Source organism: Cantharellus anzutake (genome assembly GCF_015039405.1).
Source record: "Cantharellus anzutake strain C23 chromosome Unknown EI90scaffold_132, whole genome shotgun sequence".
Lineage (NCBI taxonomy): Eukaryota > Fungi > Basidiomycota > Agaricomycetes > Cantharellales > Hydnaceae > Cantharellus > Cantharellus anzutake.
The window spans coordinates 202,360-221,747 of NW_024067082.1; the positions used below are offsets into that span (position 1 = coordinate 202,360).

A 19,388-nucleotide genomic window follows, 5' to 3' on the forward strand; every position below is an offset into this window, starting at 1 on the left:
CTAACGAATAAGCATGCCCTTTGTACGTGTTTTGCTTCCATACTTGAGAGAGACTAACGTTTACATCACCGGTCACTCCTCGTGAATTGACCAAGATTGTTAAAGTATTTGTGCTATTTACACTAGTACAATCATGTATTACGCATCATGGGTTCGCAACCAAGTTCTCGTCCTTTGTATATATCGCTGTGCATTGACCTTGGAGAAATCAAGAAAGGAGACTGAACGAACACTTGACTCTTGAGGCTGTGTTTTCATTCATGCATGAATGTTATTGATCCCGACGTCGCAATGTGAATTTGATCCCGCTCCCTTATATAAACCCGACTCGACCCCCCCTCCTCATATCTTCTCTCTGCTCTCCCTCCTCGTCTATCTCTGCTCTATCTCTATCTCTCTTAGTCTCGAATATGTCCCATAGTACGCTTCCACAATGGGTCACTTTCCGCCACTCTGATATTTCCTCCTAGGCCAGAAACGCGCGTTGTCCCCTGCTGCCAACTCCGATCCTCCTCTCAAAAAGTGTCGATGCCATGACGACGCACCACTTACGCCGTCCACATCCTCCTCACCACATCCATCCTCTATACCGCCCATGTCCTCCACGTCCTCCCCGCCACACTCATCCTCTACCCCGCCCACGTCCTCCTCCCTGCTACATCCATCCTCACCAGCAGACGCGTCCTTCATGGCAGACGCGTCCTCCAAGGCAGCCGTGTCCTCCGCGGCAGACGTGTCCACCGCAGCAGACGTGTCCAACGACGCGCCCACTATCCCAGATGTAAATCGTTTTTCATTTCCACCCCTCCATACTCATTGATTTCCGTAGAGTGTTACCACTCTCACCTCGGCAATGCATGACAGCGGATCAAGGTTCACCATCGTCGGGATAGTTCAACATAAATCAGGTGTCATGCCCTACAGGGGAGGGGGTGGATGTGAGTTCTTGTTGTTTGGTTTAATACGCTGCTGACTTTTCCAGTTTTCATGGAGTTTTTGCTTGCAGATACCACTGGGGGTGCGTTGGTTGAAGTGGCTAAGATGGATGGCAGCCTCCTTCCGAAAGATGCTGAAATTGGGGACGTATTGTGTGTCGGTTCCTGCAAGGTGACGTTAAATGTTTTTGCTGAGTGTATGTATTTATTTCTTCCCTTAGCTGCACAAGAACCGCGACCGTTTGATTTCCTATGCCGATCGGAGCACATACCGATACTGGTCGATCCGGTTGCAACGCTGGATGAATTTCGGGTTTATGAATCCCAGGGCATTCAAGGCGATGAGGAATCGGGACGGCCAATTGGACGCTAATCCATATACCAAGTTTACATCTGAGGTGTCAGGGTATGCGCGTTATTTGCCCGTCATGATGGAAACGCCTCGGGCATGCAGTAAGTTTGAGTTCATTTCTGGTCCTTGGTGCTATTTACCGTCTTTCTCTCAGCTGCTCAACGATGTTACTCGTTGACTTGGGAAGGGGACTCGTCGGGTTGGAGAGAGGTTAAAGGGGAACTGTCTGTGCTCAATACCGATCCACCACAGATGTGGTACTGTCTCGAATGTCAGGTCTTGTACGTCCAACTTTAATTCTATTTTCATGTGCTTATCACCCGTATAGCACCCACCCTGGAACCCATTGCATTCGGCACCCTGGTAGCAAGCCCACGCTAGTGTGGTCTGGGATCTTCCAGCTGCATGGGGACGAAACCACGGAGATCCATATGTGTGGAGCGGTAAGGATTCGTAGCTCATGGGTTCTGATTATTTATTGACTCCCTTAGTTTGCGGACATTTCAACTGGAGAGGGTGACACAGCAGAGGAGGCCCTCTCTAGTTGGATGGAAAAGGTTGTCGACGTCACGAGTTGCATGTGTGGTTCATGCAAGGTGACGACTACCCTCCAGGTAATGGATATCTCGGCAAAAATCCAAGGGCCTAAAGGCACCAACCGAGAAGACCGATGCATCGTGCGCCCCTTCCACATCCTTCGTGAACACTAATCATCTTGTCCGCATCATATCGCCATGTTCTTTCACGGTAGTCATCTCTCTCCCGTACGCTCATCATTTCTTGCCACGAGATAAAATCGTGTATTTGTCATATAAATATGCGTAGCCGCAAAATTAAATATGTTTTACATCAGTAGCCTAGTTGTCCGACCCATGTCCGCAAGCGAGGTCCTCAGCTCTGGATGATAAGGATCATGACCGTGTGGCTTATGTTAATATGCATGGGCTTGCCCAATGAGCGACATACAGTTCAGAGAAAGAACTTTACCCACTGGGCTCCAAAGGCACAGAAGGCATACACCGTGTTCACCTAGAATTATTATAACATGTCAAATGCGACGCAAAGGAAGTGGGAATCGTTGTGAGGACTCGGGAAGGCTCAAGGAGGCTCACCACTTTAGATATGGGGAAAAAGGTTGCCTATGGAGGGTGTTAGCCGGTGTAGCATCCGGGACCAGCCGAAAGCTTCCTGCAAAAAAAAAAAACATGGCTCCGTTCCTCAATCGAAATACCACTCGGCGAAAGGGAGCCAGGAGTCTGCGTCGGATCGATCTTCATGTGCGTGGTACTAGCCGGCATAGAAATCATCCTGGGCATCGTCAGGCTGATCACTGACAATGTCGCACAGGCGTGCTCGTCGTCGCTGTATTTCCGGCACTAACTCCACCTACCTCGTCTTTGACTCTTCCCTGGATCATCCGATTCCCCGTTCCTTCCTCCATCTCCTCAGCATTCGTTTCCTTCTGGACAACGTGCGACCCTTGGGCACCTCAATCTGTTGGAGTAGCAAGAGGGTGCGTATGGTTTGTTTCCAGTCCCAACTCGTGCAGTGAAGACCACTACTGATCCATTTTGGAAACGGTTTTGACCTCTCGTCTCTCGATGGGTGCTCCACAGCAGCTCGAGTCTTTCCTTGACTCTTGCCATGAGGAACGAGATTAATATAACTTGCTGGCCATGGCGTTTTTCTGTCATCCACTGCATGCCTCATTGGTACGATAACAAACAGCTGTTAATCCGGCAGCCGTATTGTCAAGTTTTTGTATGGAGTAACGTTTCTCGCGAAAAGATGACAAGTACCTGCTCTCGTTCCTCGATCGGGTAATTAGTCATCATCATGCTCGTAGGTTCCCTTTGAATCCTCCTTGTCCTCCTTCATCTCACCTTCCTGACCACCATTCCATCAATTATTGTAGCATTTGACATCCCAAGCCCAAACGCGTTGTCATCCCCACAGACTTTGAGGATTTCTTGGTCAAGCTGACTAATTCTGCTGCAGTCTGTTCAACTTGCGGCTTGGTGGTTCCTTGGCGAGTGCCATCCTTGGTGAGACGTATGGCCATCAATTGGGAATCGCAGTATGTATGGTTTCTCATTCTGCCATTTTATTAACGCCGATGTCTCTGGGTTGTAGCTCAGCTTTGCCGCCCTCCAGAGCGATCAGAATAATGCTGTCGATACCGTTCTTGCAAAACTCACCCACTCCTCCCTCGCCCAATTTCATGGCAACCTCACACCTGTAACACTTGTTCTGCGTGACACCCTTGAACAGATCTGTCAGTCGATATGCGAATAATGCCATCTGACCTCACTCGACTTGACGAAAAATGTCCAACTTCGATGCCCTTCTGTCCCCTTCATATCTGGAATTGGCGGTGACGTCGCATGGGGGATAGGAGCATCGTTGGAAGCACGATGTGGGCTGCAGGGTGATGGGGGAAGGCGAACAGCGCACACCTGCTGATTGAATCGATTTCCTATCGTCATCTCCACAGTTCAGAGAAATCAACCCTCTTTTCACCTCTTGGCAACTCAGGGGACTCTCGATTACGGTTCGCACATGTTTGTCATTGCTTGACAATCGGCTTGCCCGGCTCGATAATCGTTGATCTTGACGATGTGGAAGGGCTACGTGGTGAGTCTTGATATTGGTTTGGAATGGGGGTCTGGCAATCCTGAATGACCGACTTGTCAGCGTTTCTCATTCCGTCGCTTCCCTCGGGCATCACTCCTCTGATTGCCACCTTCGCAACTCCATTCCCTGCTATCATCTTCAGTCCCCATTCATGAACATGTGCCTCCGATCCAGAATGTCCCGCAAATTTACCGCTTCATCGAGCTGTAGCGATTCTGACATGCTCGAATCGACTCCATCGCTGTCTTTGCGTCGAACCGGTAAATAATGGCTCGACTTCCATATTGCCCACTGAAGTTGCCATATCGCATAATTTTAGCGAATAACTTCCGCGTTCCGGGCTTGACGCTAGACCCTTCGATTCTTCGTGATTTCCAGTGATTTGATACATTTGGTCGCTGCGGCAAGGATCCTGTGGCAATGGGGCGTGCGTATATTTCCCTTCGGTTTCATCACTTCTGGTTGATCCATTTCACAGGCCGTACTCGATGTCGATTTCACCCTTCCACTCGATCTCTGGGACAATTTCTCGGATTCCTGGCAATAATGCCATGCGAGATCTACGGCGATGAGCTGCTCTGTGTGCACTCTTAGCCTCGGTTACTCTCCTTCACCGTCTGATAGGCCTCCGCGCCTATTTTCGATTTTCGATCTCCATTGGAGTTGTAGGACGATTTCAATGGCGTTTCTTGGTTTCTTTGGTGCCAATCGGACCCTGAGGTCCTAGGTAGCATTCTGCTACCATTTTGTGTTGATCTGGATCGGTCAAATCGATCGCTAATCTTCGATTTTTGGAGTTGTCAGGGGATTTCGAACGATTTTGGTGGTTTTGTCGACAGTAATCGTTGGTTACAGGCCGCATCGTGCTGGCCTCTCTCGCCGATGAGTGTGGAGGGCTGGATGGGCGGACTTTGGGTGATTTGGCGATTTTTGGTGCGCAGTTATGGTTCTTTCCCTTTTCTCCCTCTAAATCGTCACGTTGACGCTCTGCAACGTCCTTAGAACCCTTTCCAATTCCCGATTCCATCATTCCCTTTACCATGTCATCCCTATCTACCTGCGCACTTCCGCTATCGTCAGTTTTAGCAAACTCGACATTGCGCACCGCCCCTCTCCTGGTCATAAAGCGCCCAAGTGCCCTTCTCGTCAATCCCACATGCTGTGCAGTCGGATAAACCGTAACATACGCAGCGACCACATGGCCCTTGCACGCCTTTTGGCAATTAGTACATGCATTTTTGATCTGCGTGCGCTTCGGTTTATCTGATGGTGAACCAGAATGACATGTATGGATAAGGGTAGTAGACTATGGGTAGCGGGGATGATTGGTTGCCACTTTGGTTTTCAGCTGTGGTAAGGGAGACTTCAGAAACTCGCATACTGGGCAAATCGATCACACGCACTCGTGAACCCCGGCTGGTTGGCCGTGGTTGGTTGGTTGTGGGTTTCCGAAGTTGACGGTGCCGCTCTGGAGCGGATGGCGTTAATTATGGGATTCAAGAATGAGAGCGTCGTTGGTGATGCTCAGGATTGTACGAGATTCCTGCATTGTTTGTCAATGCTCGATCGAGGAGGAACAGTGCCATTGCCCTGATCATGTCGATGCCTCGAAGCTTCCTCAAAGCTAGGCATCCCTACCCGACGATTATGACCTCGAAGAAAGTCTCAAAAACTCACACCATTGAAAGCCTTCCTACCACTCTCGCAAGCCCCGCGTCGAAGAGAATCGCCTGCACATCGAACCAAACATGACACGCAATCTCTTTCAACAACGACCAGGCTCGTCTTCTGGGTTTTCGGCGATGGTTACGATCGTACTATCGGTGTCGACATCGCGTTGAACAGGGATGTCGAGGATCTTAAGAAAGCAATCAAAGAAGAAATAAAGAAAGCATTGGAACACGTCGGCGCTGAAGCACTTGTCAAATTCGATGACAATTTTGAGGAAGCGCTCAATCTCACCGAACGACCACTATCAGGCCGGAGGGAGTTGGGACCGCTCTTTTTGCATAAATCTCCCAATGCTGCTCGTTGCCTCGATATCGTGGTAATACCCAGTGGTGCGTTCTCGTAGGCGCCGAATGAGGGGCTGGGACTTGCCGTGTGATGGAAAATTTTTTCATATTTATTTGGATTAGTCAGTTCCTCCTTTCTTCCCTCTTAGCTTCGTCTGTTGTCCGTTCGTTTGTTTGCCCGTTTGTTTGTCCGTTGTTCATTTGTTTGTCCTTTGTTCGTTTGTCCGTCCATCCGTCCGTCCATCCGTCTGTCTATCCCTTCATTCCTCCCTTTTCCCCCTTAGCGCTAAGCAGCTGCAACGAACGGGTGGGCTTGGCTCGCCTGCCTGTTCAGTTAAAGCTATAGCCATTTGATCTTGATCATTGGCTACCTGAGGCCCTCGACGCGCTGGTCATCGATGGCTGGATCCTCTCTGGGGGCTAATGGGAAAGCGTCTAAGATTTCTTCCGTCCGCACCTTTACCACCCATTCAGATTTCCGTCTGCAAGTTCATCATCCGATCAACCCTCGTGCAGTTCATCAAACATTGGGTATCCCGTCAATTGGGTTTCAGGTGGTTGTACATCGCATCTCTTTTTTCTCTTATTACCAAAGGATTTTTTTCTTTCTTTGTTATCTCATCTGGATGAAGCGCTGACTCTTGTTGCCTCCACGCCCCTCACCATGGGTCTCTGAAATGGAGGCCACCGGCTGATGCATACTGAGGTCGTTGTCACCCCGCTGCAGGGGTGCATGGGTATGACGTATGCATGGTAATGTACCGATCACTCATCATCTTGTTGCTGACATTGATGTTCCATAGGGCTCCGGGCTCCTTTTTATTCTTTTTTCCTTTTTCATTCTTCTCATGATACTTCATTGGGGTGCACCTGGACTGCTGAACGTCAACCTGACGAAGCTGTCTTGCCAATGAATGCGCTTTGGCTGAAGGCCAAGGCCCTGACCATTATCTTACACCAATTTATTATTTTTATTTATTCCACACTGGACACGACACGCGACTACCTGATGGGTTTGAGTAGGGGGGCAAGGGAAGCGAGAAGGATGTGTCTAACACGTTGGTGGTTGTGATGCGGAATATGTATTGATGGAAACAACTGTATGTGATATTATATAGAAGCAGGGACACGTAACCGTACTTTGAAGTCACATGATGTAATGTAATATCGCGCTTGGTGAAAAAAAAAGTACTGCGGAGTTGGTGTAACACATTTGTCTCTTTGCCTCACTATGAAGGCTCCTAAGATCCGCTCCCGGGCCAAGAGGGACCAATATCGACAAGCCGGTATTGGTCCAAAGCAGTTCAGAGCCATGCCTCGGTAGGTTTACCGTTCCTTGGCGTTCCATTTAAGCATCAACGTTCAACTAGAGAAGAGGCAGTAGAGGCTCACCGCCAGCGTATGGAGGGTATTGATGACCCACAAGTACGCAGAGAGGTTGAAGCAGCGGAAGAGCTGGTGGACTCCACCATCTTTAAAGCGCTGAAAAACACTGGTAAGTTTTAGGATATTTTCCCGTCCACTTTCGCCTGACCAACTTGCAACACAGTGCAGTTGGATATCGATTACGCAACTGTAGCCATGCACAACGACGAGGCTACTCCGCCCTCGAAAAGCCAAGCCAGACCCATCGAGCTGGCGCTCCCCACTATGACACCGGAACAAATGGCCGTTCTTCGTCATCCCGATGGTGCGGCGATCGAGGACCGGTCAGGGGTCCTTCTTGCGATCCGTCTCCCAAACGTCCTTATGGGTATTCATGTCTGTATTTAACCGTTCATTGCTGTTCATTATTGACACGTTATCCAAGGAAAACATGGTTAATGCTGGCCACAAGTTGAGCCACACGTACAAGTTCACCCGCGACCAGTATCGCGCTACTTTCAACACCGCTTCATCCGATCTCTTCAAGAACGGCCAAATCCAGTACGGCTATCGGTATCAGATTGGGCGAACAGTGAGTGAACTTTCTATCGTGTCACGACAGAGGTTAACAAATTTGCAGGATATTCCCCCGGCATCACCAAGGATGCGCGGCAATGCGTGGAGCAAAGCCACGCTTTCCACAAGCAGAGCGAGGCCTTTCATCACATCCTCAATCAATATTTGGAGAGGCTTGCCCCAAACCTGTCACGACAAAGTCGCCGCATGTGGGATTCTATCCGCCGCGATCGAGACCCGGAAGGTTACTTGGCACACATCAAGTGCCATTTCTTCAGCCAATTTGTCCGATTCAACGCCGGCACCAAATTCCATGCGGATAAGCGATCTTGTTGGTCCGGCTTCGATGCTATTGCCGTTTTTGGAGAGTACGATGGGGGAGAACTCCAGTTTGAGGATCTCAAATGTGGCTTCCCGTCTCGCCCTTCGGATCTATTCTTCATCCGTGGTGCAGGCCTCCGCCACGATGCTGCGTCTTGGTCAGGAAGTGGGCGAATGGTGATTGCCCTTTTTTCAGATCGGCGCGTCTTTTTCCACGAGTCTGTTGAGAGGCCCAGGGATCTTTACCCAGTTTATGGGAAGACCCACAAGGCTTTTCGTCGGCAGCACCCGTGTACGATGGCTACATGAAGGCCGTTTCCTCTTCCGCTTATTGTCAAATACAATTCCTTAAATAACAATCGCGTTGATGAGCATGATGAGTTGAGGTCCGTCTGCACGTTGACAGTTTTTTCGCGCTGGATCCAGGACTTTCACTTGAGTTCATTTTTCGGAATGATCAACGCCGTCTACCCTTTCAGTGTACCCAGCTGCACGCATCTGACGGTTCTGCGACCTCCTTTCTACATGCAAGCGATCCTTAGTCTCATAGCCGCTATCCAAGTTGCACAACCCGTCACATTGAGATGTCATCCTACTGCTCCCTCTGCACCCTGACGCTGTCTACCCTATTCTACATGAGTCTCTAGTGCATTGAATTCAAAGCATTCCATCTGACCCAACGTATCCCACGGCGCTACCTGCAACCCCTTCGTTCTCCGCCATTTCGCACTTCCACCGTGCGTTCTTGGGCTTAAAACATAGACTTGATTTAGTTGTCCAGACCCCCAAATTTTTGTTCTAGACGGTCATCTCGTTGAGGAGATAAGGGGAGGAAGAAAGTTTTTTCATTCGTACTCGGGAACTCGTGGACGAGATACACGACAGCCATTTTTGGTGCAAGTTGGAGCCTGGGGGTTTAAAAAAATATTAAAAAATCCCACATACTTGTTAGGATGCCATCCTGTCATTTAAATATTTTATATGATTTTTTCCACTGCTGACTTTTGCGAATGTTTCGATGTGCGCTCAGAGGGTGAACGAGGTTGATGGGACTGATATGCCAAGGGGGATTGGAATTTTAATTCACTGATAAAATAATGTTAAATACGTTGTCTATATGTACAAAATTTGAACTAAAGCGGTCCAGTGGTTGTGGAGATAACGAATGGGTTGGGGGGATTCTTTCATTTCACCGCAAACGTCACTCTACCCTTGATCATGGTTGACAACCTGATGTGTTTCATGGTCTCTTTCTTTTAGCTCCCTCGTTGCAACCTCTATAGCCATTGTCTCATTGTCGAAGATAACATACATCAGATCACGGTGACAGAACATGATTCCTGTCATGCCCATGACGACGTTTGCGACGGGTAGCGACATCGTAAGAATGTAATTGGACTGCCAACCCACGAGCATATCCTGCGACCTCGTGGTCAAAGGCTACACGCATCAACTTGTCAAGTGCATGGATGGCATCGATCTTGCGATCGTCGACGGGGGTACACCCTTGGTGATCACACAAACCGATCCAAATGTCGATCTCAGGGTGTCCAAATCGTTTCGAAAAAAACCGTGCTCCGATAAAAGTCAATGAAAAACGGTGGTGCAAGGACGACGACCGGGCCCCACTGATCAATCAGGATTTGTTTCTGGTCCAAATGTCAAAGTTTACTCACGTAGAAATACGAGTTCAGCCAGTGTGTAGTAGCCGTTATTTCCTTGCTAAGAGAGCAACCGTCGTATGGATGTTTCGTGTTGTCTGCCGAGTAACGAGAGCGCAAGATGTGCTCAAAAGTGGGAGAGATGGGTGTCTGGACATCTTCGCGAGTGATATAGCTTGCTGTTTCCACAAGCACGAGCAGAGCCTCTAGGGTATCCAACGCAAACCGTTTCAACGACCCACTGTGGGTATACCTACTCCGGAGCTGGCGGAGAGATGAAGAAGGATCTGCAGAAAGAAAGATGGACGTACATCGACGATCTTGTCGAATTGGGACAAGGGATCACTGTTGGAAATGATCGAGGTCATGTCGGGGGGCTCCTCTAAGCCTGCAGGAAACAAAGCATGCTTGCAACAGAGTTCAGATCAAGGACGTACGGAGCTGGATGAAACTCACCCAATCACGCAGCCGTATGGCAGGGATTCCCATTAGTCCAATACGCATACGAAGGGTGTTGATCTCGCATAGAGTGATTCGCTTCGATCCAGTCTTGGTGCGAGAGTTAAGCAGCGTGTCGGGCATGAACCAACTTTGATCGCGGAGGGTCTCGAAGGGCATTGGGCCTTCGGTGGCAAGGTTTTGCATCTCTTGCATGTCGTACGCCCACTTGGGAGGGGTTGATTGGGGAGATATGTGAGTGAAAGATGACTTACTGGCGCTTGCGTGTTTGTACGACTCGCAATTGGGTTAGGGCCTCTATTGGTGGTTCCACCGCTGCCCCCATTGCCGTTGGCATTCCCATCGCCACCCTCATCTTGGTTCCGAGGACCGAGAATGTGGTCCATTGTCTATGAAATGTTATGAACGTCCCCCTCTGAATATGTGGGCCTCACGTTGAGTTTGTCTCGGAGGCGCATGAGTACCTCGACGAGATTGTTGACATGATCCGCGTTTTCGTCTTGCAGGATTTCTTGGATATGATTCATTCTGTCCATAACGTGCATGGCAACGTCATTATAGAGCTCGTAGGCCATGCTAGGCATCGTAGAAGATGGGAGGGGAAAGTGACGTCACGCGTCACCTCCCGCGTCACCTCCCACATCTTATTTCCACCATGTCTCCAGACGTGCCACCACCTTCCAGCTCACAACCATCAATCTCTGCAGAGCTAGAGGCGGGAATAATCCAAGCAGAGAAGAGGGTGGCAAAGGTTGGGGGGCGCGTGTTCAGCAAAGGCAGGATGGCGGCGCCAGGAGGCAAGACCGGAGGTAACGTCAGGTTACATGCTCGTACGACAGCTGATAACCGTGTTTTAAGGTGAGGGGAGGCAGAAGGACAGGCTGATAAGTAAACAACGCGTCGATCATTGCAAGATGCTGACGGCGAGGTGCACAGGGCTCGAGGAAAAGCTCGAGGAAAAGGAAGGCCTCATCGCCGGCAGTGACGAAGACGAAGACGAAGAAGAAAAAGACCCAAAAGGCGGCCCAGTCCTCGTCTACAGCCATGGAGCCGGCCAGTGAAGAGGAAGAAGGGGATTGGGGGGAAATTGACTCGGAAGAGTTGGCATTATTAGGGGAGTATGACATGTCGCAGCACCACTAGAACAGGGAAAAATGACGAAAAATTGCATTATACGGCCATTCATTTACTTTACAAGTGTGGATCACACGTTCAGATGCGCCCTTCTGTAAAAGACCCATCATGTTTATAAATAACGGGGTTCATTCTCAAAAGGGTAATATGCCAGTGGTTCCTTGATCGAGGAACCAAAGAACTTTGCCGACGTCGTGGGAAATCCATAAGCCTGATCATCAGGTGATCAGCAACAACCATGTCAATCCCTCAACGGAATTTTGAACAACTCACTGCTACGGTCCAAAACGTGCTTGAAGGGTTCCAATTCCCATTGGAATTTCAAGGTCATGCCCAATCGTTCCACCAATGGGAAACCTTGGTCCAGCCATATGCTCTCCAGTACACATTGGCACGCTCTGGGGAAGTCCGTTTTGAGAAATCGACGGTACCACGTATCTTCCCCTGCATCTTGTCGTCTCTTTTCATGGTTCGTCTTCATCGGATGTTGAACAAGGAGGATGTGGATCTTTCAGAACCGATTGCTGTTGCGCCCCTAGACAAGACGAGGCGATGTATCGATTATTGGCTTGGACATATTTCGGATCGGTTGGTTGCATTACGATCACAGCAGCATGATTTCCTCGAACTTCGAGACACTTCTCCCTTGGATGATGGGCAACATCTCACGTCTGAACGTCTTCTTCGATTTGCTTCTCGTCTGAGTGCCACATCAGAACAACATCGGCTACTCAGTAATATATATTTTTGCGCTGCTGTTGTGAAGGGGATGCGGGAGTCTGGAGGAATAAGCTATCTCGTGAGTGTGATATAACATCTTGCATCCCTAATTAATGACATTGTAGAATAACCATTCTTGGGGTGCTAATCAAAAGTGATTGTTGTTTCTTATCAGCTATGGGTTGTACTGATTTTTTTCAGATTCTCTTATGTTGCCCCTATGGGTATGGCGATTCTTATATCGCCCTTGGTCTTGCTTCTCGACAAGAACCTCGCGAAACCTTCAACGCTGCCTACGACAAACACTTTGCTATCGTATGCCGTCCTGCGTGGAGGATTTTTCCGGTCGAGTGGTCCTGAAAGGGTGCTTGAAAATGCACTCATTCGTCTCGTAATCTCTGTGTCTCAAACAGGAGAGATCGGCCCACAAGACTGCCACATGTTCAATGCTGCATGGACTGCTGTTTTGCCATGCATACCCGAGACCATCGATCGTGACCCTATCCCTCCTCTCGACGATACCGATGACGAGGAAACGGAAGGGGAAGCTCCCCGCTCTGTCGTGCATCGACAATCGCGTTCAACTCCTCGTCGACAGTCTCCACCCACTTCCTCTGCCGCCAGTACATCTACAAGCCGTCCGCTCCAACGGTCCTCACGTCCATCAGTTCCCTCTTCCACTAGGTCCACGGCTCGCCGCATCCCTTTATCCACCCGACGTCGCACAACAGCTCCGAGTATTAGAACGCGCTATCAGGACTCTCGTGGTGAGGATGCCGAGTTCCACATCCCCGATCTCCAAGATATACAAAGTTGGCCTGGACTGGACATCCCCGACGTCCCTTCGTACCCCCTTCCCCCAACCCGCGCACAAAAGGTATGCACCACTTGATCCTCGGTATTTTTCTCATGCAGTAATCTAGATACTGAGCGAATTCGAACTCCCTTGCGTCTTGGAGACGTGTTGCTGGACTCGGGAGAGGTTTTCCTTCCCGCATCGTCTCAACCTGGTGTGTATTCGTAACTTGGGTGTCCATCATTGACTCACGGCCGGTCAGGAACCTATCAGGAAGCTGCGGCGTTTACTAGAATGCAGTGCTCTGGACGCGATGTGGCACCCGAAAACTCTGCTGCAGACTGAGGCCTTGGCCATGTCTGCAGCGGCTTTCCAGAGGTTGGTCAATGATCAAGGGATGGTCTTGGTTGTTGGCAAGCCTGAAGAACGCGTACTGGACCATGGTGACCTTCTCGCTCTCACCGGTGAGAAGGGTCATGTTGCATGCTTTGGTACGTCTTTATATTTCAGATAGACCATCGTTGATGTCCCTTTAGATTCAGACGGTGTTCGACTGGGCGAGGACGACAAACTAACGTTAGAGCGATTCGACAGCGTAGTGCAGGAAGTCTTCGATTGGCGGACGTCTAGGCCGCTAGTCGTCCATCAGCTCAGGGGGGCTGGCCGTCTCGCTGTGGACGGGTATGTTTTCTCGTTTCTCTTGCGGTCGTTCTTATATTCTCTATAGGCTTCTTGACACTCTTGAGAGTGTTATGATCTCCGAGGGTAAGGGATGCCCTGGGGATTACAGCTCTTGGAGGATCCCGATGCTGGCAGCCACAGGTTCGTATTCGTCGCCTCATCAGGATTCCAATGGGGTCGGCACAGCACTCCAATGCGACGTCAGTCACAAACTCGTCTTTGTCTCGCTCGATTCACTTGACCCGTCGCACCCGTTGATCGTCAAGTTTGACGATGTCACTTTCGAAGGGGCTCTCGGGTACGAATATCTCTTTTATCCGCCTCATCGATATGGATACTTTGTCCTCTCTCCGGGGCAAACTCTGTAGGTCGCATTTCTTGTTCATGTTCAATCTATTGATTATTTATAGCGTCATGGCACCAGGCCAGGTGCATTTTGTATTTACACTTTCAAAGTTGGACGCATCCAATGAGCTGAGTTTTGGGACACTGATGCGGGCATCGTCCTTTCTTTCCCCTCATTGCATGACCCGTTCCTTTTATTCTGGTTGGGTCGATCGCCAATTGCAGCAGGAGGATCGATCGGATACGATGTCTGCAATACTTGAAGCGTTTGTCCGGGACTCGCAACGCCGCATTCTTATGCGTCTTCCTTTGGTGGGCGATCCTCAGCCGACTGATGTATTCGCTGCTATGTTCATGGCTATGATGTTTTCCAAGAGTGAAGACACTTGCCAAGCTGCGCAGGCTGTTGTTCTTCATTTTTCGAAACAGTATCCTCAAGCCTTTGAGCAATTCCGGGAAGGATTCCAGAGGGTTCAGGCTGCCAACGCTGATGGATGTCAGGATATGGCCCGTCAAAAGATGATGCAGGCGGTCGAGGCTATGGGTCCCTTATGAAATGTCAGAGTTCCATACGAAGAGTTGCACGTAAACCTCAAGATTCTCGTGTACAATATCCACAACTGCCATATTTGGAAATTGTCGGAACCGGGTGTTAAAAGTCGCCCGGAGCGGAGAAACATGTGACTTGGAATTGTATTTAAAGGAGTTGTCCGACTCGGGTAACTCCGCTGCAGAAGGAAACCATGTCAACGCCTTTTGATGAACTTAGTGACACCGTTCGAAATACGCTTGAAGAAGTCAGAATTTCATGATCTTGCCCAAGGGCTCTTGGCAGGGGAGGATCAATGGGATGAGTTGGTCCAAGCACGTGTGAATGAGATAGTATCACGTTCCGGGAAACCTAGTTTCTCGCGATCAGTGGTGACGCAAATTTTCCCATGTGTCATATCTTCACTTTTTATGATTCGACTCAATTGGACGGTGACGGAGCAGCCGGCCATGGATCTTTCAGGAACAATTTCTTCCGGGCCTGCCAGCAAGATAAGGCGAGATATTGAGTATTGGGTGGGAAATATTCCGGGTCGGTTGGTTGAATTGCGATCCTTCCCCGACTTTTTCAAGCTTCAAAATCCCTTCCAATCCGATAACCTGCCAAATCCCACCCCGCAAGAGCTGATTCGTTTCGCTTTGCAACTGGATGTCACTACTGCGCAATACCGATTATTCAGCAATATTTATTTTTGCGCTGCTGCCGTGAATGGGATGAGGGAGTCGGGCATGTTGAAGTTTTTCGTGAGTATCCCGAAACCTCTTGCATGCCCAATGACTAACGAACGTTATAGCGAAATCATTATTTCCTCGCTAACCAACGGTATTTTTTTCATTTCTCTTTCTGAGGGTCCGTACTAACGATTTCTATAGTTCTTCTCACGTTGCTCCGCTCGTTATGGCGGTTTTGGTCTCCCCGCTCGTGTTGCTTCTTGACACGGGTCTCACGAAACCGACCACGCTCCCTACCATCAACACGTTGTTGACTTATGCTGTGTTGGATGGAGGATTCTCTCGAACCACCGATCCGGAGAAGGTGTTGGAAAATGCCATACTTCGCCTTATCATATCCGTTTCTCGATCGGGACGGGTCGAACAAGCTGACCTTGACGAGTTCCATGCTGCATGGACATTGGTTTCGCCGTGCATACCCGAGACGATAAATCGCTCCCCTAGCCCATATGAGGAGGACTCGGTTCGCCATACTCCACGTCCCCCAGTAACGCCCCCGCGACACCGCCTCCACGTGCCCACACCCCCGTACACGCCACACACCCCCCCGCACATACGTAAAGGAGCAACCTCTGGCTCTTCAAGTAGCAGAGCCGAGGTGCCGTCTGATGGCCAGGGCGGGAGGAGCCTCGAGCCACACACCCAGGGAGTTGGCAGTCAAGGAGGGATGACTCTCAGATCACACGTGGAGCAAACTCAAAGCAAAATCGAGGGTAGCAAAGGACAGGTGGGCCTTGGGCCACGCCGGCAGGGAACTTCTCGTGCCGGTCAAAAGCGTAGGCGGGGGGAGATGAAAGTGGCCTGCAACCACAGAAAAAGACTCGTGTGTCCTCTCGAAAGGCTGGTACGGCCAAGGACCGAACGATAGCGTTCTCCATCTCTGAGGAGGAGATCGAGTCTTGGCCAGAATTGAACACTTTGGACATGTCTCAAGTCCCTCTCAAGAGGACCTCACCGGGTCCGACGAAAAATCCCAAGGTAAGCTTTCTGTGGGCTTTGGGCGGTGAAAGCTGACAGGCCTGGGCAGGATATATATCGTGTAGAATTCCGTGTTGCGTCTCTTATGCGCAAAAATAGAACACCTCACAAGGAAACGTTTGTGTTTCCGTACCATAAAAACTCGGTGAGTCGTTCGTTGCCTTCTCAGGGTTGGGTTTTCATAGCATTGCAGGCATCTATCTGTGCCTTCACTGGTTATGTAGAATCAACCCAGTACGACCTCGACAACTCTATGCTCACCGTGCTAGATGCGTCACAGGCTTACGATATGTCACCCGAAGAATTTCAGGCAATGGTCGGTGACCCTATCATCTTGACGGGACAGCAGCAGTCAGTCGAGTTCGACGTTCCAACCCTTTTCAACCTCATCGACTTTCGGTCCAGTATGCTCTGTATAGGTGAGTTTGCTTGCTCTTTCCATTGGTTTCGTTGACGTGTCTTCCAGATTCCGATGCAGTGGACGAACTGTTCGAGATTTCCGCGCGGGAAGCTGCATACGAGATGTGTCATTGGCCAACATCTAGGCCGCTCATCGTCGAGCATGCCCCAACAGCTGCGAGCCTATATCAACCGGTGGAGAGGTGAGGTTTTTTTTTTTTTTTTTTTTTTTTGCTTTGATGCGTAAGCTCATGGGTTAAAGGCTCCTTAACACTCACGGCGTGGCCCTGGCGGACTTTGCATTGGATGATCATCATGTCCGAGACTGGCGAGGCCCAATGATCTCCGCCGTTGGATCCGTGCATCCACCCCATCAAAACCCGAACGGCCTTGGGATCAGCCTCTATTGCGCTAGTGGCCATGTGGTTTTTTTTCATCCCGATTCTCGAAGAAAGTCAAAAGCTGATCGTGAATTTCGGTGATGTGGACGTGCAGACCCCATTGGGGTTCGAGTACTTGTACCAGGCCCCACACCGGTACGGTTCATTCGTGCTTTCCGCAGGTCAAACAGTGTGAGTGAATTTTTTCTCCTTTGGGTTGGGTTTCTAATTGTATTCTTAGCGTATTTCCGCCTGGGCAAATATATGCCTATGCGACGATTTCAAAGGAGGGATCGACGAGCCATGGATGTATCATGCATGGGTCGTACTTCCTCGCTGCGGGGTGCATGAGAAGATCTCTTATGGCGAGTTTGGTTGGATCGAAGTTCCAATGACGAATCTACGATCGGGGACTCATCGGTGACGACGTCCTTGATTGCGATGGTGTTGAAGGCGGTAGACGCCCTGTCTACCCCTGACAAAGAAATTGTCCATTCCCCCGATACCGCGAACCTCTTTTCATTAGCATCGATGGCGATGATGTTCCTCGGAACTCATGGGCCAGATATGATGAAAATAGCCAAAGCTCTGAGTCGCCATTGTACCGAAGAGGGCGTGCCGCCGATGTTATCGTTGAACTCAAAGACCTTCGGATCGCGAATCATGCGTACAAAGAGGATTGCCTTACTTCCCGCGAGCGTGAAGAATACGATATAATGGCAACTTTCTTCCGTCGCAGTATGATGACTGCGGTTAAGAACATGTTTTCTTCCGAAGAGTAATGTGCTTGTATTCTTTGTAGTTTAACGCATGTACTCGAATAACATTTTTTGCATGGGTGAATTATTATCTTTGCCACATGGGTCAAAGAATGAATCCTGGGATGTGACATTTCAGCTAGGCATGTTCGATTTATCAGCCATCCTCGCATTTTTTTCACTACTGATTATATCTTTTTACATGTATGAGCTCAAAAAAATTGAAATAAAAAGATGACGAAACGAGATATACCCTTGGGGCACACGTTCGTTTGATTTTTTCCGTAATTTTCAGGAAAATTTCATACGATGCATATGCATCGATCGCAGCATCTGAGATATTGTCAACGATTGTATTATGAGGAATCACAAACTTACACTCTAGTTGTTCGTCTGAGAGGTGCCGCGTCCACCAGCCCCCGTGCCACTTGGGTTCGTGCTTTTTAATCCGCTGCCTTAAATACAATGTGGCTAGCTTTCGTATCCCCTGGTTGTTGGTTGAGGCCCTTCGTCCTCTTCCAATGATGAGGATGCAGTTGGACTGCAAGCTCGCCAATATCTTTTTGTGTTTGCCATGGAGAATCCCCAGACCTCTTCTGCCGTTTTCATGTCGGCTGTAGTGCACGTTTAATGTGGTCCGCCCGATTCGCAAATTTGCTTACATCGGATGCCAACTCCATATTTTGTGACATGTCCCGCAGTGAGTATCTGCTTTATTTTTGTTGGGCCTTGGGATGCGTATTAGAATCAAATATGGTTTGAAGGTGAGAACTCACATGCACTAGTCTCTAGTTGGTATACTATCACGCCCGATGAGTGGGCAAATTGGATCGTACTTATTCGGTTGAGGGTTTGGCCCATCATTCGTCGATAGAGAATGGTGAATCGGCCAGTCACCTTGGACCATTCCATGTCCACAAATATTTCCCTTTTTGTTCGTCAGGACCGGGACTTTACGTTGCATGGGTTTCTCACCTCGCATTCCCAAACCGCTTGTCGTATTCCTTTTCGAATTGCTGTACGCCCGTGCAATAAGCGATTGGTACGGGGAGCTCGTATGGGGGCATTGATGCCTCTAAATGCTCAAAGTCTCGCGTCAGTTCCTTTGACGCCTCAGTCCGTGTTTTTTGGATCTCTTGCTTCCTGGCTGCTATCATTGTTTGAACCATGTTCGCACGCTCCCAGTGCTCATAAGCCCTCTCCCCAGGGCTCTCGCAAACATTCATCTAGGGATGTTTGAAATCGTTGTAAAGCCATTTTGTATGGACGAAGAAGTGAAAAATTTCAGGTAGGGTTCACGATGGATAAGGATGAGGAGAAACCAAAAAAGGAAATAGTCCCAAAACTGTCGTGTATTATTAGCGTTTGATAACATCCTTCTGGTACATTATTATGACTAGTATGACAGATCTTTTCAGTCACGACCTGTACATTGCCCGAGCATTTTGATCCTAACTGCCCTCGTGGAGCATGGCCACGCAATGGAGGCCGTAATTACACGGTTAGGGACGGGAGGTCATGACGAGGGTTCTAGGGTGCGGAGCATCGTGCACGACAAGAAGCCAGCACATGCGGGGACATGGAGATATCGGAAGCAG

The 19,388-nt window shown here is 49.4% G+C and overlaps 6 protein-coding genes across 6 annotated transcripts; 4 read left to right on the forward strand and 2 right to left on the reverse strand.

The window, feature by feature from the left end:
• Positions 1-410: 410 nt before the first annotated feature.
• On the forward strand, positions 411-1,997 carry EI90DRAFT_3021919 (uncharacterized protein; the record flags this gene model as incomplete). Its single annotated transcript, XM_039057720.1, has 8 exons — positions 411-420; positions 471-781; positions 830-938; positions 983-1,107; positions 1,157-1,388; positions 1,442-1,568; positions 1,616-1,730; positions 1,779-1,997. 8 exons carry the CDS (start codon positions 411-413, stop codon positions 1,995-1,997), a joined length of 1,248 nt encoding a protein of 415 aa, XP_038908900.1.
• A 431-nt stretch (positions 1,998-2,428) lies between these two features.
• Positions 2,429-3,582, forward strand: EI90DRAFT_3021920 (uncharacterized protein; the record flags this gene model as incomplete). The annotated part of the gene is made up of 4 exons (XM_039057721.1): positions 2,429-2,564; positions 2,635-2,800; positions 3,286-3,364; positions 3,421-3,582. 4 exons carry the CDS (start codon positions 2,429-2,431, stop codon positions 3,580-3,582), a joined length of 543 nt encoding a protein of 180 aa, XP_038908901.1.
• A 3,514-nt stretch (positions 3,583-7,096) lies between these two features.
• Positions 7,097-8,507, forward strand: EI90DRAFT_3293935 (uncharacterized protein; the record flags this gene model as incomplete). Its single annotated transcript, XM_039067407.1, has 5 exons — positions 7,097-7,256; positions 7,307-7,431; positions 7,486-7,697; positions 7,747-7,893; positions 7,926-8,507. The coding sequence occupies exons 1-5, from the start codon at positions 7,168-7,170 to the stop codon at positions 8,505-8,507; spliced, it is 1,155 nt and encodes a 384-aa protein (XP_038908902.1). The 5' UTR covers positions 7,097-7,167.
• A 1,009-nt stretch (positions 8,508-9,516) lies between these two features.
• On the reverse strand, positions 9,517-10,902 carry EI90DRAFT_3135199 (uncharacterized protein; the record flags this gene model as incomplete). The annotated part of the gene is made up of 6 exons (XM_039064715.1): positions 9,517-9,826; positions 9,885-10,123; positions 10,171-10,266; positions 10,316-10,525; positions 10,573-10,707; positions 10,753-10,902. The coding sequence occupies 6 exons, from the start codon at positions 10,900-10,902 to the stop codon at positions 9,517-9,519; spliced, it is 1,140 nt and encodes a 379-aa protein (XP_038908903.1).
• Positions 10,903-15,923: 5,021 nt separating this feature from the next.
• On the forward strand, positions 15,924-17,858 carry EI90DRAFT_3088232 (uncharacterized protein). The gene is made up of 10 exons (XM_039062259.1): positions 15,924-16,071; positions 16,095-16,253; positions 16,303-16,398; positions 16,447-16,672; positions 16,720-16,855; positions 16,915-17,077; positions 17,115-17,224; positions 17,274-17,341; positions 17,388-17,633; positions 17,678-17,858. Exons 1-10 carry the CDS (start codon positions 15,943-15,945, stop codon positions 17,812-17,814), a joined length of 1,470 nt encoding a protein of 489 aa, XP_038908904.1. The 5' UTR covers positions 15,924-15,942; the 3' UTR covers positions 17,815-17,858.
• Positions 17,859-18,261: 403 nt separating this feature from the next.
• EI90DRAFT_3021925 (uncharacterized protein) lies at positions 18,262-19,016 on the reverse strand (the record flags this gene model as incomplete). The annotated part of the gene is made up of 4 exons (XM_039057722.1): positions 18,262-18,404; positions 18,453-18,518; positions 18,567-18,718; positions 18,766-19,016. 4 exons carry the CDS (start codon positions 19,014-19,016, stop codon positions 18,262-18,264), a joined length of 612 nt encoding a protein of 203 aa, XP_038908905.1.
• Between the last annotated feature and the right edge of the window lie 372 nt (positions 19,017-19,388).

Coding starts and splice junctions, on each gene's coding strand:
- EI90DRAFT_3088232 (XM_039062259.1), top strand. CDS start 15,943: ATGACTCTCAGATCACACGTGGAGCAAACTCAAAGCAAAATCGAGGGT. Junction 16,856..16,914: donor CTATATCAACCGGTGGAGAG/GTGAGGTTTTTT, acceptor CATGGGTTAAAG/GCTCCTTAACACTCACGGCG. Junction 17,634..17,677: donor CAAAGCTCTGAGTCGCCATT/GTACCGAAGAGG, acceptor TTGAACTCAAAG/ACCTTCGGATCGCGAATCAT.